The following is a 14,291-nucleotide window of genomic DNA, read 5'->3' as shown; positions in this document are numbered from 1 at the left end:
CACACAAGTAAAACCTTGAGGCTATTTTTTCACACATGAATGAAATTTATGAATGAAACTGAAAACTTAATTTATTTTGTATTGAAATATGACAAAGTCTATCATTACAAATCCCATTTGCCATTTTCCTGTTCTTTCAATAGCCAGCCTGAATGCCTCTGATGTGGGCGGCTGCAGAATGGTTGATAGAGATCTTGTTTTTGAAGGACAGGTCGGTGCCTTTTCAACGCTATTCCCTGTTCACTCCTCAGTACCTCCGCGGCCTTGAACCACCGCACAAAAGGTGTAGGCCGTGGGCGGAAAATAGACCAAAAGCTCTCTGAAAAGACTTTTGTGTGCCATCTAGTTCAGCCTTTCAGACAATAAACAACCTTAAAGGCCCTGTACCTAATGTGAACCAAGAGTGAAAAACATGTTTGAACTGTTAGCCCACCTCATGTACTGTAGTCCCTTCTCTCACCTTGGTGTTATTATGTCACACAAACAACTCTCATACAGTCACAGGCAGTTCCATCAAACTCCGCCCATTTAGTTTGTTTTTTCTCTGATATTACGCTACTACAGATAAACAACCATTTACACAACATTAAGTTTAAATGTCAGCCCTGCCCATGTAGCCTCCCTCTCTCACAGACAGTTGTTTCCAAACAGTTATCAACCCCTGCGCATTCAGTTTCTTCTCTCTGTTTTATATTGCACTTACATTTGCACCATAGACTGTATAAAGAAGTGGTTTAAAGGAGTGTCACGTCACCCACAGCGTATGGGTCCAGTCAAATGAAGCTCATCGAAGTTAGCAGTTATAGGGGTGAATTTCGACCTGACCTCCACTTTTGAAATTCCAACCACGAGTGTCATAGCAACCAAAGAGCCAATCCAGAGTGAGGCTGTTGAAGGTAACGCCTCTTACCGCCTCTTACCGCTGATTTAGCATGGAGCGGGCGCTTAGCAACACTGTCAATCAAACCTGTTGCTAATGCTAGTGGGAGCGGCCTCGGGGAAAGAAGGCACCTGATTTGTCTGTTATTAATGTTCATATCTTCAATCACGAACAAAATAGTGAAATATAAATAGCGGGATCATGTACAGCGGGTTAATACGGACATTTTAAGATCAAAATGACAAGTCTGACAGCAGCAGTTACAGAGAGAGAGGTGACAACTTTTCAATGTGAAGTGAATTGGAAGCAAAGTCGATGGAGCTGGAAGTGCGCCCATTATCACTTCATATTTTGAACGTGGTGGCTAGCAGGTTAGCTATGTCCATTTATATACAGTCTATAGTTTGAACTGCAGTCTTCGCCCACTTAGTCACTGAAACATCACAAACAACTGCCTGAGATAGTAGCTTGTGTTGAATTATGACAAACAACAAATGTCCCACACATTCGGTTGTTTTCACGTGGTTCTCGTCAAATCCCACCAATTTATCTTTTCTCTTTCTCTCTCTGATATTGAATCATTACAAACAAACAACTCTCTTAGGTTTGAACTAGTAGCCCCACCCACTTCATCATTTCTTTCACATATGTGTTGAACTACGAGGGAGAAACAACGTTCTGGGATAGTCACAGACAGTTGTTTCCACGTGGTTCTCATCTAACTCCGCCCATTCAGTCAGTGATATCCATGACCGATATTTCTATATGGCTCCCATCCCACACAATGCCTTCAAAACACATTGGTGATATCCTTTAGTCTTCATTTTTTTCTATCAAATATCTACTTTTATATTAAGCTGTAGTTTAAGGGACTTTTGCCTGAACTGGACGAAATACAATTCAGGTGCAGATCCTTTAATAAGCTAGATACTGAGCAGCTAACATGGATACGGGACTTGTTTTTGCACATTCTAATTCATAATTTGCCTGTTGGTAGATGAATCAAATTGGCACAGCTCCCAGCAGCCAAACCTGTTTAATAAATGATTTTGGCTTGGAACCACTTTTTTGAGCAAAGATGGGAAATTTATATGGAGGATTTTTCAGGGGGTGGAAATTGTAATGTGAGTGGCAATTTGTATTCATGACCTTGAAAAGTCAACAAAGGCTTCGCACTTGATTATCTCCTAGCCTGGCCAAAAATTCTAATTCTTTTCCAACACAGAAAGTTTAATGAGTTTGGTGTTTGGTGGATGTGAGTTAGACTTTTACAGTGGAACGAATGGATGAATAAAATGTGTGCATGGAAAATGGATGGATCGTTGTTGAACCAAGATGTGGGATATTGCTGCTGGATGAAACTGCAGTACAGAAGCAGCGCGCAGTACATATTTTGCAAATAAAGTGTAGTGAAGTGAAATACTACATTAGGTTTCCATAATAAAACTGGGTCAACCATTACATCAGGAGGAGTTGGTTTTGCGTGTTCGCTGTAGAGTCTGCCCCAGGGTGAGGTGGTCAAAAGTATCAAAAATCAGATACTAATCAATACTAAAACTAGATACTTATTAGAGCAGGTATCGATACTGCAAAAAATGACATTAACAGGACAGAATTTGAGCATTCATGAACAGTTTTAGTATGATTTTGAGCTTTCTCAGAACTGATATAAGTCCTAAAATAAAGAAAGTATTATTTTGAATATGAAAATTACATTCTGTTGCTAAAAGAGTCGCTTTAAAAAAAATCTTCATTGTGGTATCGTAATCAGTAAAGAGTATTGAGTGAATTACTTAGTATTGAAATAAAGTTTGAAATTTTGGTTTTGTGACAATATTAACTAGCTGACCAACTTTGAATGTGCAGAAATGTGATGTAACAGATACATTATACACTAAAAAGCTGAACTTTTCATGGAGGTGTTTTGTTGTCTGAAATGTCTCATAGAATTAAATAAAACTGATTTATCTCTATGGAGACACCATTTAACCATGTATTTAGCACATAGACTGTATATATAAAAGGACATGGTTAACCTGCTAGCCACCGCGTAGGAAGTGAGCATGGGCAAGATAGAAACATTAATAACACACAAATCAGTCTAAACCAGCAGTGCAGGCGGAAACAGTCTGGCTCCGGATTGGCTCTTTGGTTGCTATGATACTCGCGGTCGATGAACTTCACCTCAAACTTAATTTTGACTGGAGCCGAATGCTACACATTCACTTAGTCCACTTCTTTATACAGTCTATAATTTAGCAATAACCCCTGTAATTGAATAAATGCAGTTTTAAACCATATTGTGGGAAAGCAAGCTAGGCTACTTAAATGGTCCTCCTTAAATATATTTTTGACATTCCACACTTGATAAAATTCAAATGAGGCTTTGAAACCCTTCATTCCCCAGTACCCAAACTTTGGAAAACACGAATTTGAGCACTTAGACTACATTAGAAGTCTATACCTTGAAATATATTGCAAAAAGTAACATTGTACAACATTTCACTGAATGTTCAAATGGTGTGTCAATGAAATAATTTCTCACTGATGTCACTTTCTTATACAGTTACACATGCACATTACAAATATATATATAATAGAGCACATTATATAATTGATGAATGAATTTGCCATCTAAGTCACCTGTAGAAAGTGGCAGGGAGGCTGACAATCACTGCATACTTCCAAGTGTATCATAACTAAGCACACTTCACTGCTGAACTAAAAAAACTGGGATAGACTAAATATATAAACTGTCAAAGCAACATTGTATTTCTGTATATTTCTCTCCTTGTTGGTATGCAGGCCTTGTTTTCCTGATACTTCATACCGCTGTGTCTGCTTGTGGCCCCTCTGTCATTGGAGCAGCGGTGAAAGTGGAGCTCACATTATCAGCTGATGTATAGATGTACGCTATTAAACTTTAACACGCCTCTTGTTTGTTGAAATTCCCTTTGAGTGACATTTGGGTTTGCCCGACATGCGAGCAGACATGTGATTCTCCAATTCGACACACTATATACCTTCCTTAATCTATAGCGTGCATATGGGGAGGATTAAACGCCATTTTTTTACTCAGAGAGAACATTTGGCTTGATGCTAGCTTGGCTCCAGACCTTGTGAAATCCCTTGGCGATAGCTTCACAGTGGTCTTGTTTGGTCCTTGCGTTTTTGCCACTTCAGCGAGCCAGCCTGGATTAATGGCCGGGCTTATCCGAATGCCGCTCAGTCCTTAAAGGCATTGTCGTCTTCCCCTTTAAAGGATTCCCGCTTGTGTAATCTTGGGGAACCCGTGCTTCTTAGAAAGTGCTATTTTCAGTCTTTGGAAGAGAAAAAAACTATTCTCTCTACATAGCGTCGGGAATGTTTTTGATGTGGACCGCTCAGAGGTCTGGAAGAGTAATGGATGCAAATGAGAGTACAGTGGCATTTCTGCACAGGCATACTGTTGGGTTTTGATAAATTTAACAAATCACTCAGATGTAAGTCTCCACCTGCTTTACTGTGTAATCCCGCAGTTGTCCAGGTCTGATCCACAGCAAAAGATGAAGTTTGTCTTTTGTTACCTTGGAATAAATTATAACTTAAAACATTTTGAACCGAAATTTGTGGATTTAACCTTCATAGGATATAGAACTAAAAGTCATACATAACTTTGGCCTAATATTTTTGAATGCAGTAAAAACACTGTGTTGGTTGCTATATATGTTCAGTTAAATCTCCCGTGAAAATGTTATTGCTTGGCCTGCAATGTTCCACAGTATGGCATTAAACTTATCTATCTTACATGTATGTAATTTAATAAATGAAAGAAAGATACAACAGATGTTTTTATTGCTAAAAAACAAACAAATAAACATACAAACAAAAAAACACTTGGAGATTATAAAGTGTTAAGCCATTTTGTGGGACATTCTAGGCAAAACAAGAACATCTCCAAAAAAGCACTACAAATGTTGACAATTTTTTAAAATATTGTAGCATTTAATTTTGCCATTGTATATCTAGCCTTGATCTTGACAAGTAAAAACATATGTTTGATATGCTGAGGAGGCTGATGGTTTTGCTGCTGCGGATGAAACAGCGAGAGAGAAAATATTCTCTCTATTATTTGAGGTACAAACATTATCATTATTGGACATTCAAAGCTAGTCTAGCAAGCAAGCTATCAAATAATAATAGTCTATTCTCAACCTATTCCCATTCCAACTGCATCCGTAACAGCATTCCGTACTGGAGGTCACTGCTCCATTTTTCCATAATAAATCCCCATGTGACAATTTGAATCAAATATTAACACACCTTTGTAGATTCTATCAGCCTCAAATTTGACTGTGCTATTTCCACTTTGTTGTGCTTAGCTCTGCTCCATGCCCTTCTCCTGACCTTGTTTTGTTTTCGTCTCCGTGTCCATGTGGCTGCCAGTCTGCCAAACCCGGGCCGCATCCAAATCACCTTAACTTGTTTTGATACCGGAGAAGCCACTATCACTTGTTAGGGGATTCAATATATCTTTGCATAAAACAATCATTATGCATTGTTGGGGATGTATGAATAAGTCATAGGTCTAAGCCGAGAAGAATAGACTAATACCGGCCGCATCTGATTTTTACTCCACGTCTTCTGCATTACCAAGTGCATTGCTTTATTGAGAGTCAACGTTCTATCTTTCAAGCAGGTAAGGTATTAAAATGCTGTTTTTTTGTATGTTATGAAAAGATCACAATATTACGACCGTGCATATTTGCCCTGAGTCAAATTAGACTAAAAACTAATCTAAATTGCCCAAGGACACAACACCAGTATATGATGCCAATTAGTGGGAATCAAACTGCCAACTCTTCTGTCAGTGAGTGAACAATGACTGAGCCACCCAATGTTAACGACTGATGTGTTAGCTAACCAGCAATTACCATTGCAGTCTTAGCTAGCATCCTTGTCTGTTATAATTGCCTTCATGAGTGTGCATATATAACATGTTCAGAGGCATGTGGACCATGGCTGGGTTTGACCTGGAGACTTGGCCTTAATTTGAAGTGATTATTTAGTTCGCTGTCAGCACGCATCACCTTTCTGTTTGCTTCATCCCTACAAAGTGTGCTTAAATGGCCTAGCTTATAACCCTAAAGAGGTCATTAAGGTCCAATCCAGAGAATGTTAGTTTCTTTGTGAATTTAAGGACTAACCCAGCACTAAAAAGGAGCTAAACCCAAAACTAAATCTGGACTAGGACTAAACCAAGACATGAAAAGGCCCAAACCATGTCATTGTCATTTGGACTAAACTGGGAATAAACCAGCACTAAATCAGGAAGTACGAATGCTGCCTTAGTACAATCTTAACCACATCAAAAATCAATGGATAAACCAGGACTAATCCATGATTGAATAAAGAATTACTTATTGGGTGTAGGCTGAATCAGGTCTAAACCAGGACTAAAGAAGGACTAAACATCTAAACCAAAGTAGATGTACACTTGGACTAAGCCAGGTCTAAAATGGATATCAAAACAATATATTCTACCTCAGTTAGCTTGTGATCTCGCTTGTGGTCTTGTAACTTCAGGCTCCCTTACACTACAGTTTGAATGACTTCCTGGATGAGCGCTCAAATTCTCTACCCGCCTGTCCCGCGCGTGTGTTTATACATGTACCTCCGTGTTATTATGTGTTTACAATTAGTATGGTGTCACTCTAGAAGCGCCACCTTTTGCTAGCATGCGGCGCTGGAACCCGAGCCCGTTGCTACACATTGGGGCCACACTTCCCCCGTCTCCCAAGTATGTCTGCTAAAGTGCGCCTCGGAAAGCATGCCACCCATTTAGCTTAGCGCCTTAAATATAGCCCGGGGTACACCTCTATAAACCTGCACGGCTATTAAGGTGGAGACACAGACATCAACTGTAACGGCTGTGGGCGTCTGACAGGAGAACGTTCCAGACTGCTTATAATGTTGGGTATAGGGGTGCGTCATACAGTATATTGCAGTGAAAAATCGAAATAGCAGTTTCCAAGAGCGCTCGGCAGTGTTAGCGTCACTACTTCCTGTCCAATTTTAGGAGGTTTTTGCACAGTTACGCTAAAATGAATACATATTTAAAGATCAGGCCGTGGACAGGGAGCTGTGTGTGGATGTCACTGACAACATGTTAAACACTACATAAATAAAATTAATACTTCACTGGAGGAAACATCTGTGTTTGGAAAGAGAAATGTTTGTGTCTCAATGTTAATGCTAATGCTAATGCTAATTTTGAAGCATAATAATTATCAAAACACCACAAACTGTAGTATTTTACATTTAAAAATAATTGGGTAGTCTTTATTTTAATTAATTAGAATGTTAATAGATTGTTCATTTTACATTTCATGATTGTAATAAAAGTGACTGTTAGCTTTGAGACACAGTTAGACTATTAAAATTTTGCAAGTCCTGAGGTTATTTAGCTAACATACTTTCCTTAGCAAATAAATGATCCTGTCTTATGTTAAAGAAACCGCAAACGTGTAGTTTTTGGTTTTGTTTCTTTCTCTAACAGTTTATGGTATGCATAAAATGTGTAAATTAGCAGTAAAAAAGTAAGCTAGCACAGTTTCTCTATCCATGTACTGTCATCACACATAGTCTTTTGGAAAGTTCCCAGGCTCTAATGGCATAGCAGTTTTTGCCATACACATAACAAAAACCCCATCTACCGCCATGCTGGTTTTGGTTGATAATGTAAACAAACAAAAAAGGAAGACATCCATCCAAATGCATTAACTACATTGAAGTATTCAATCACGCTTTGTAATTTTGAGCTTTAAGTTCTTAAATAAAAAAAATAAATAAATAATTAAAAAACTGTCTCCTGGGTGTTTGACAGTTCCAATATTGCGCTGACTTAAACCATGTATGTCAGGCCAGCGTATAGCTAGCTAGAGATGTTAGCTTTTTACCTTATATTGCTGGAAGCCTTTGACCCAGTTATGCAGCCCAGACTATTTGTGACATACAAATCATGTACTAGATATTGAAAAAAAATAAACAGAATTTGACACACATTATAATTCATAAGGCTGAATAGATGCAATATTCCATCAATAAACTAATACGGTTGTCTCTGAGTAAACGCACACATATCGTCTGTAGCAGGATGAAGAATTCCCCGTTCCCCCTGTTGCTCTCTCTGTGTAACATGCACTCTAGCGCGGGCTGAGATTTGCGGTTAGCGTTGCTTGTCTCTTGTTGGGACTTGACAGCTCTCATAGATATTGTTAGCGCTGCACTAGGAGAGTTAGCGGAGGGCACGGGGGTGGATGGTGCACCGGGTTTCACACTCCAATAACTGGGTCAGGCTCCCATCTCCTCAGCCTCCACACGGGATGTTCATGATCACTGGTGCCCACATCCTCATGCACGGCGGCTTCATCTACTGTAAGTCTGTCTGTGCGGTTTCACGCTCCTTTTAACATTTGGGCTTGATATTTTAGTGATAGCACGTAGCAGCAAAGAAAATAATACAAGATCTGCGCTATAACATTGTCCCTGAGCAAAAACATGTCTGAAAAGGTTTTATATGTCATCCTATCCATGTTCCCTGAAGGCATTTTCCCATAAATATACCATCCATGATACAAAACAGTACACTACAACTTCACAAACCTGATGCTATGTGCATGATCATTAGCGGATAGCAAAGACTCAGAGTTGTCAAAAGCGAAAATGAAACCTATTAAACATGCTAATACATTGTTTAAAAGGTAACATAGTGATATGTGATAGTAAATGTCTGATCTGTTAGCAATTAATACCCCATAAAAGTGTAACCAAAACCAGACCAAAACTAGGCCTGAATGAGAACTAAATCCGGACAATGTTGTTTTGTAATCATGGACTAATAATCCTGCTATCTCCACATAATTTTATTTTCAGACAGTGAAAGTTGAATGAGTTGAACATTAAAATTCGCACAAAACAATCAATATTTTTGCACTTGCTTTGACCCAAAGTCCTCTGCTTAACTGTTATTGCTTCAGACCTTTCACGGGTCAAGAGCATAACGCTAAAAATGAGTCTGTAGGTAACACAAATGAACAGAAACTACCATTAAAACACCATTACCAGTAACACAAAATATGATCGTCTTTTAATACAGTATTTATTGCCATTGTGTTGATTTGTTTATACCAGCATTGTGAATGGATTTGGGATGATAGTGGCAAAATGACAGTAGGTAGTTGTCTTGACAGGCTTTTTTCAACCTTATCATAAACTTTATTATCCCTGAAAATGTGTCCTCTGCATTTGACCCATCTTTTAAATCAAGTCGATTTCGAACTCAGGAGCTGATGGTTTTCAGGTTCAACGTGATGGTGTCATACTGCCAGGTGGGGGGGAAAGAGACAGTTTTACCTATTTATTACACTACACTTTGCCATGAAACAGCAAAAAGGTAAATGCACAAATAGCAAAAGACGATATTAAATCTGTCAACTGGACAAATCGTTGTAGGAGTAAAGATGTTCCGCTGCTCATCCAAGCCGCTTCTTCATTTCTGGTCAGATTGTTGCTTTATATCTATCTGAAGGGAAGGGCTAACTACAATTTCGTCTTTTGCTACTGGACGACTGAAGGATTACACAATAAATGTACAAGAACCCAAGAACTTGCCATATTACAATAAAATTACCATTTTAACCATATTAATTTTAGCCACATGAAACCCAACCTTCACCTACTGTAAATCTTGCTCTATTATCTTGGTCCAGCCTGGAGTGCCTAGTTGGAGAATTGTGCATGTTCTAGGTTGATGTCTCCATGGAGATGTTATTACTTTGCCTGGAATGTTACACAATATGACATTAAACTCATCTATGTTGCATTTATTCAATTATGGGTGTTCTTATTTCTCAAAAAAACCCGACAAACATGCCTTCTGGGGTCACCTCCCCACGATCTACCTCCCTGTCTCCATGGAAATATATAAGTTTAATACCATACTGTGGAACATTCTCGACAAAAACCATAACATCCCTGTGGCGACAAGCATGCAAAAGTTACACAATAGAACTCCTACGCTTTACATATCTCCACTCCAGCGCTTCAATTCGACGTTGTTATCCGATGCGGGTGAATTATACCCCGAAAGACTTTCTATCTACCGCTCCAGGATACATTATCTTTTAGCTTTAGTTCTTTGTTTTCCACATCATTATCGTATACTACCGCTATCGACTCTCATTGGCACGCCATCACCTTCCCTTTCAACTGTCTGCCATTAAAGATAGAAGGCGAGAGGGGAGTTTACTTATTACCTCAGACACAATGCTTCGGATCAATGCTTCGGGACGTCGCATGAAAGTAATCAAGCTAGTGGCATCAATAATAAACGGGAGCATCAGGGTGGACGGGGCGGAGGCATTGTGCGCTTTGTGAATGAGAGAGTGCATTGCAAAGGGGTAACCATTGTGAGCGGATACGTTTCTCAGCTGTCATGGAGATTATACCGGCGGTAATGATGGGAGTACTTGCATGACGATAATGGAGGAATGGTTGACTGCGTTTGTGAGTGATGAGGCCAGATGTTGCGAGTGGAACGTTTAGTGATTCTAAGATAAGATGAAATGTGGGATTAGAGGCTTGACTGTTAAGATTTGAAATCATAATCGTGACAAATTACAAAGCTGTTCGTCGACCACTTGAGGTTCAGTTGGTTCAAACCCTCATTTAAGACTACTATGTCTTTGTTCAATACGATTGTACTACTGTTTTACTACTTCCTTATTCATCAACAGTCGGTTTCAGAATGATGAAAAATTTGCATTGTTGCCATAGTGATTAACGATTCCAAATATATTATATTTTTTGAATCGGGTAAAATAACTCAAAATGGTGGCTATAAACATGAAGCTGAAACCTATAAATAGGTGTTGTTATTTCACAAGCAGCATGGACGTAGTACAGTAGTGGCAGTAGTAGGTAGTAGTACTAGTAGTTGCAGTAGTAGTAGTTGCAGTAGTAGTTGTAGTAGTAGTTGCAGTTGCAGTAGTAGTAGTTGCAGTAGTAGTTGTAGTAGTAGTAGTTGTTGTAGTTGCAGTAGTAGTAGTTGTTGTAGTGGCAATAGTAGTAGTTGCAGTAGTAGTTGTAGTAGTAGTAGCAGTTGCAGTAGTAGTAGTAGTTGCAGTAGTAGTAGTTGCAGTAGTAGTTGTAGTAGTAGTAGCAGTTGCAGTAGTAGTAGTAGTTGCAGTAGTAGTAGTTGCAGTAGTAGTTGTAGTAGTAGTAGTTGTAGTTGCAGTTGTAGTAGTTGCAGTAGTAGTAGTAGTTGTTGTTGTAGTTGCAGTAGTAGAAGTTGCAGTAGTAGTAGTTGTAGTTGCAGTAGTAGTAGTAGTTGCAGTAGTAGTACTAGTAGTCGTTGCAGTAGTAGTTGTTGTTGTTGCAGTAGTAGTAGCAGTAGTTGCAGTAGTTGTTGTTGTTGCAGTAGTAGTAGCAGTAGTTGCAGTAGTAGCAGTAGATGCAGTAGTAGCAGTAGTAGTTGTTGTAGTTGCAGTAGTAGTAGTAGCAGCAAGAGTAGTAGTTGCAGTAGTAATAGTAGTAGTAGCAGTAGTAGTAGTAGTAGTTGCAGTAGTAGTTGTAGTAGTAGTTGTAGTTGCAGTAGTGGTAGTTGTAGTAGTGGTAGTAGTTGTAGTAGTAGTAGTAGTTGCAGTAGTAGTAGTAGTTGTTGTGGTTGCAGTAGCAGTAGTTGCTGTAGTTGCAGTAGTGTATTCACTTGTAATTGTCGTGGTATGTAGCAGTAGTAATTTAAGTAGTGAGTAGTAGAAGCATTAACTCGTAATAGTCGTAGTATGTAGTAGTAGTAATGTAAGTAGTAGTATAAACATGCCTATCTGTTGCATTCTGTCTACACCACTGCTCACCTCACTTCACCTTGGCACTTCTCTTGTCTATAGTTACTGAAACATTATCTGCAGCAGAGGGAGCCGTGTAGGTCACTCTGTACAATGCACACTTTGAAGCAGGCTTGTATGTAGTCGACTAGCACCCGTCAACACTTGATAACTGCGGCCTGTAGTGAGTACTTCCTCTCTGCACACTCCACACCTTGTCACTACTACACCCCTCCCTGTAGTAGCTCTGCTGTTTCTCACAATATATCTGTACTTTGCTCAACTATATGGAAAAAAACTGCATCGAATATTAAGTCATTTATCTTAAACTGCAGTGAAACTTGTCTGAGGTAGTAAAATCAGTGATACTGCAGCCAGAATTAGTTAAATAAATCATCTGGTTTCCACTGTACGCTGCATCCTTGAAAGTATCTAGGATCTCTTTTCAGTTTTGTGTTTTTTCTTCTCTTTCAGGTGGTGCTGGTGTTTGCGCTAAGCATCGGGGCCCTCGGGATATACTTTATAGACTCTTCAGAGTAAGTAATATTGTGCTGCATTACGCGTCTTATAAATAACATGAGGGGGAAGTACCTCAGACTATCATTTAATAAACTAATTATGTGGCATATACCTTCAAGTGATAGAAGTCATTTTGGTAAATGATGAAGTATATTTAAAAATTTACCATAACACATGAACATGCTAATAATTGTGTTTTATGTGTATGTCCATCTTTTAGTAGTAGTAGTAGTAGTAGTAGTAGTAGAAGTAGTGGTAGTAGTTGCGATAGTACTAGTAGTTGTAGTAGAAGTAGTGGTAGTAGTTGCAATAGTAGTAGTAGTTGTAGTAGAGTAGTGGTAGTAGTTGCAATAGTAGTAGTTGTTGTTGTAGTTGCGATAGTATTAGTTGTAGTAGAGTAGTGGTAGTAGTTGCAATAGTAGTAGTTGTTGTTGTAGTTGCGATAGTATTAGTTGTAGTAGAGTAGTGGTAGTAGTTGCAATAGTAGTAGTAGTTGTAGTAGTTGCGATAGTATTAGTTGTAGTAGAGTAGTGGTAGTAGTTGCAATAGTAGTAGTTGTTGTTGTAGTTGCGATAGTATTAGTTGTAGTAGAGTAGTGGTAGTAGTTGCAATAGTAGTAGTAGTTGTAGTAGTTGCGATAGTATTAGTTGTAGTAGAGTAGTGGTAGTAGTTGCAATAGTAGTAGTAGTTGTAGTAGATTAGTGGTAGTAGTTGCAATAGTATTAGTTGTAGTAGAGTAGTGGTAGTAGTTGCAATAGTAGTAGTAGTTGTAGTAGTTGTGATAGTAGTGGTAGTTATAGTAGTTGTAGTAGTGGTAGTAGTTGTGATAGTAGTAGTAATAGAAGTAGCGGTAGTAGTTGCAATAGTGCTAGTAGTTATAGTAGTTGTAGTAAAGGTAGTGGTAGTAGTTACGATAGTAGTAGTAGTTGTAGTAGTTGTTGTTAAGTTGTGGAAATATAATTAAAATTTGAACTGTCAGTTATAGATGTCACATGTGCAGAAGTAGAAGTAAGATTTGGAGTTGCTGTAGTTGTAATAGTTTGGAGTACTACACCACAAGTATTCCTGTTAGTAGTAGTGTTAGTACTAGTGTTGATTATGGTAACTGAAGTGTTATGTTAGTGGTATCCTTAGTAGTAGAATTATGTAGTATGCAGTGTTTAATAGCTACAGCTGTATAGTACACTTATGAACAGTAGTATTAGTACTTGTATTGAATTGGTAGTACCAGTAGTTGTTTATAGTTTTAGTGTAGTACAACAAAAATTGGTAAAGACTGGTGTGGTGTGTGTTGTTTCTGTTTCTTTCAATGGGGTGGTATCTATTTGGAGTTTAACCAATCAGAACTAGACCCAGATATTTGTACTACTCCCTGTATATTATTCTGAAGTAACTGCATGAGTAACGTGTATCATCTGCCCTTCTACCTCTGCCTTCTGTGGATAAAAATAGCTTGTTGCTGTCACTCTTACCCACACGTGCCTCTGTACATTATAATCCTACACATGTCAAAATGCTAATGTGCTCGTCCCCCCCCCCCCCACACACACACACACAACCCTCAGCTACACGCAACGCACAAACATAGTACTTCCATATCTGAAGATTTGTCAATGGGTGGTCTGTGAGTTGCCATGGTAACAGAGGGAGCCCATAGTGAGGTGGGTGTGTGGAGATGTGAGCTGGCACCTGCCCAGAGACAGATTGCAGCCCTGGAATCTGTCCAGCAACCACTGCAGCCTTTGCCTCAGGTCCACCACACTGTCACTATAATCGCTATAAGACACTGATCATAATGTAAACACCATATACAGTGGGATTTTTCAGTGTACGTTTATTTACTCAACAATATTCATATCTTTAAGTTTAAACATGAATATATGATAAAAGTGTATGATAGTATTGTTGCATTTCATTCAGCATTTTTGTGAAGAAAAGTGTATAGTTATTATGAATCAATAGTTTGGATTTCTGTTTGACATATTTATTAAAGTAGCAGTATGTAACTTTCTGTAGAGGGCACCACC

The 14,291-nt window shown here is 38.8% G+C and overlaps 1 protein-coding gene across 18 annotated transcripts in view; it reads left to right on the top strand.

The window, feature by feature from the left end:
• kcnma1a (potassium large conductance calcium-activated channel, subfamily M, alpha member 1a) overlaps positions 1-14,291 on the top strand; it is a 293,601-nt gene that overhangs the window by 111,419 nt on the left and 167,891 nt on the right. For all 18 annotated transcript variants that reach the window (XR_008648957.1, XM_033979262.2, XM_055227007.1 and 15 more), the window contains exon 3: positions 12,220-12,281. Coding sequence is in view for 17 of the 18 variants with exons in the window: in XM_033979262.2 (XP_033835153.1) it covers positions 12,220-12,281 (62 nt within the window). In the remaining variant the exon portion in view is untranslated. The remainder of the gene's footprint in view (positions 1-12,219; positions 12,282-14,291) is intronic.

This window comes from Periophthalmus magnuspinnatus, chromosome 15, assembly GCF_009829125.3.
Source record: "Periophthalmus magnuspinnatus isolate fPerMag1 chromosome 15, fPerMag1.2.pri, whole genome shotgun sequence".
NCBI classification, from domain to species: domain Eukaryota; kingdom Metazoa; phylum Chordata; class Actinopteri; order Gobiiformes; family Gobiidae; genus Periophthalmus; species Periophthalmus magnuspinnatus.
Note: the sequence above shows the minus strand (reverse complement) of the source record. Positions and strands in the feature narration are given on the sequence as shown.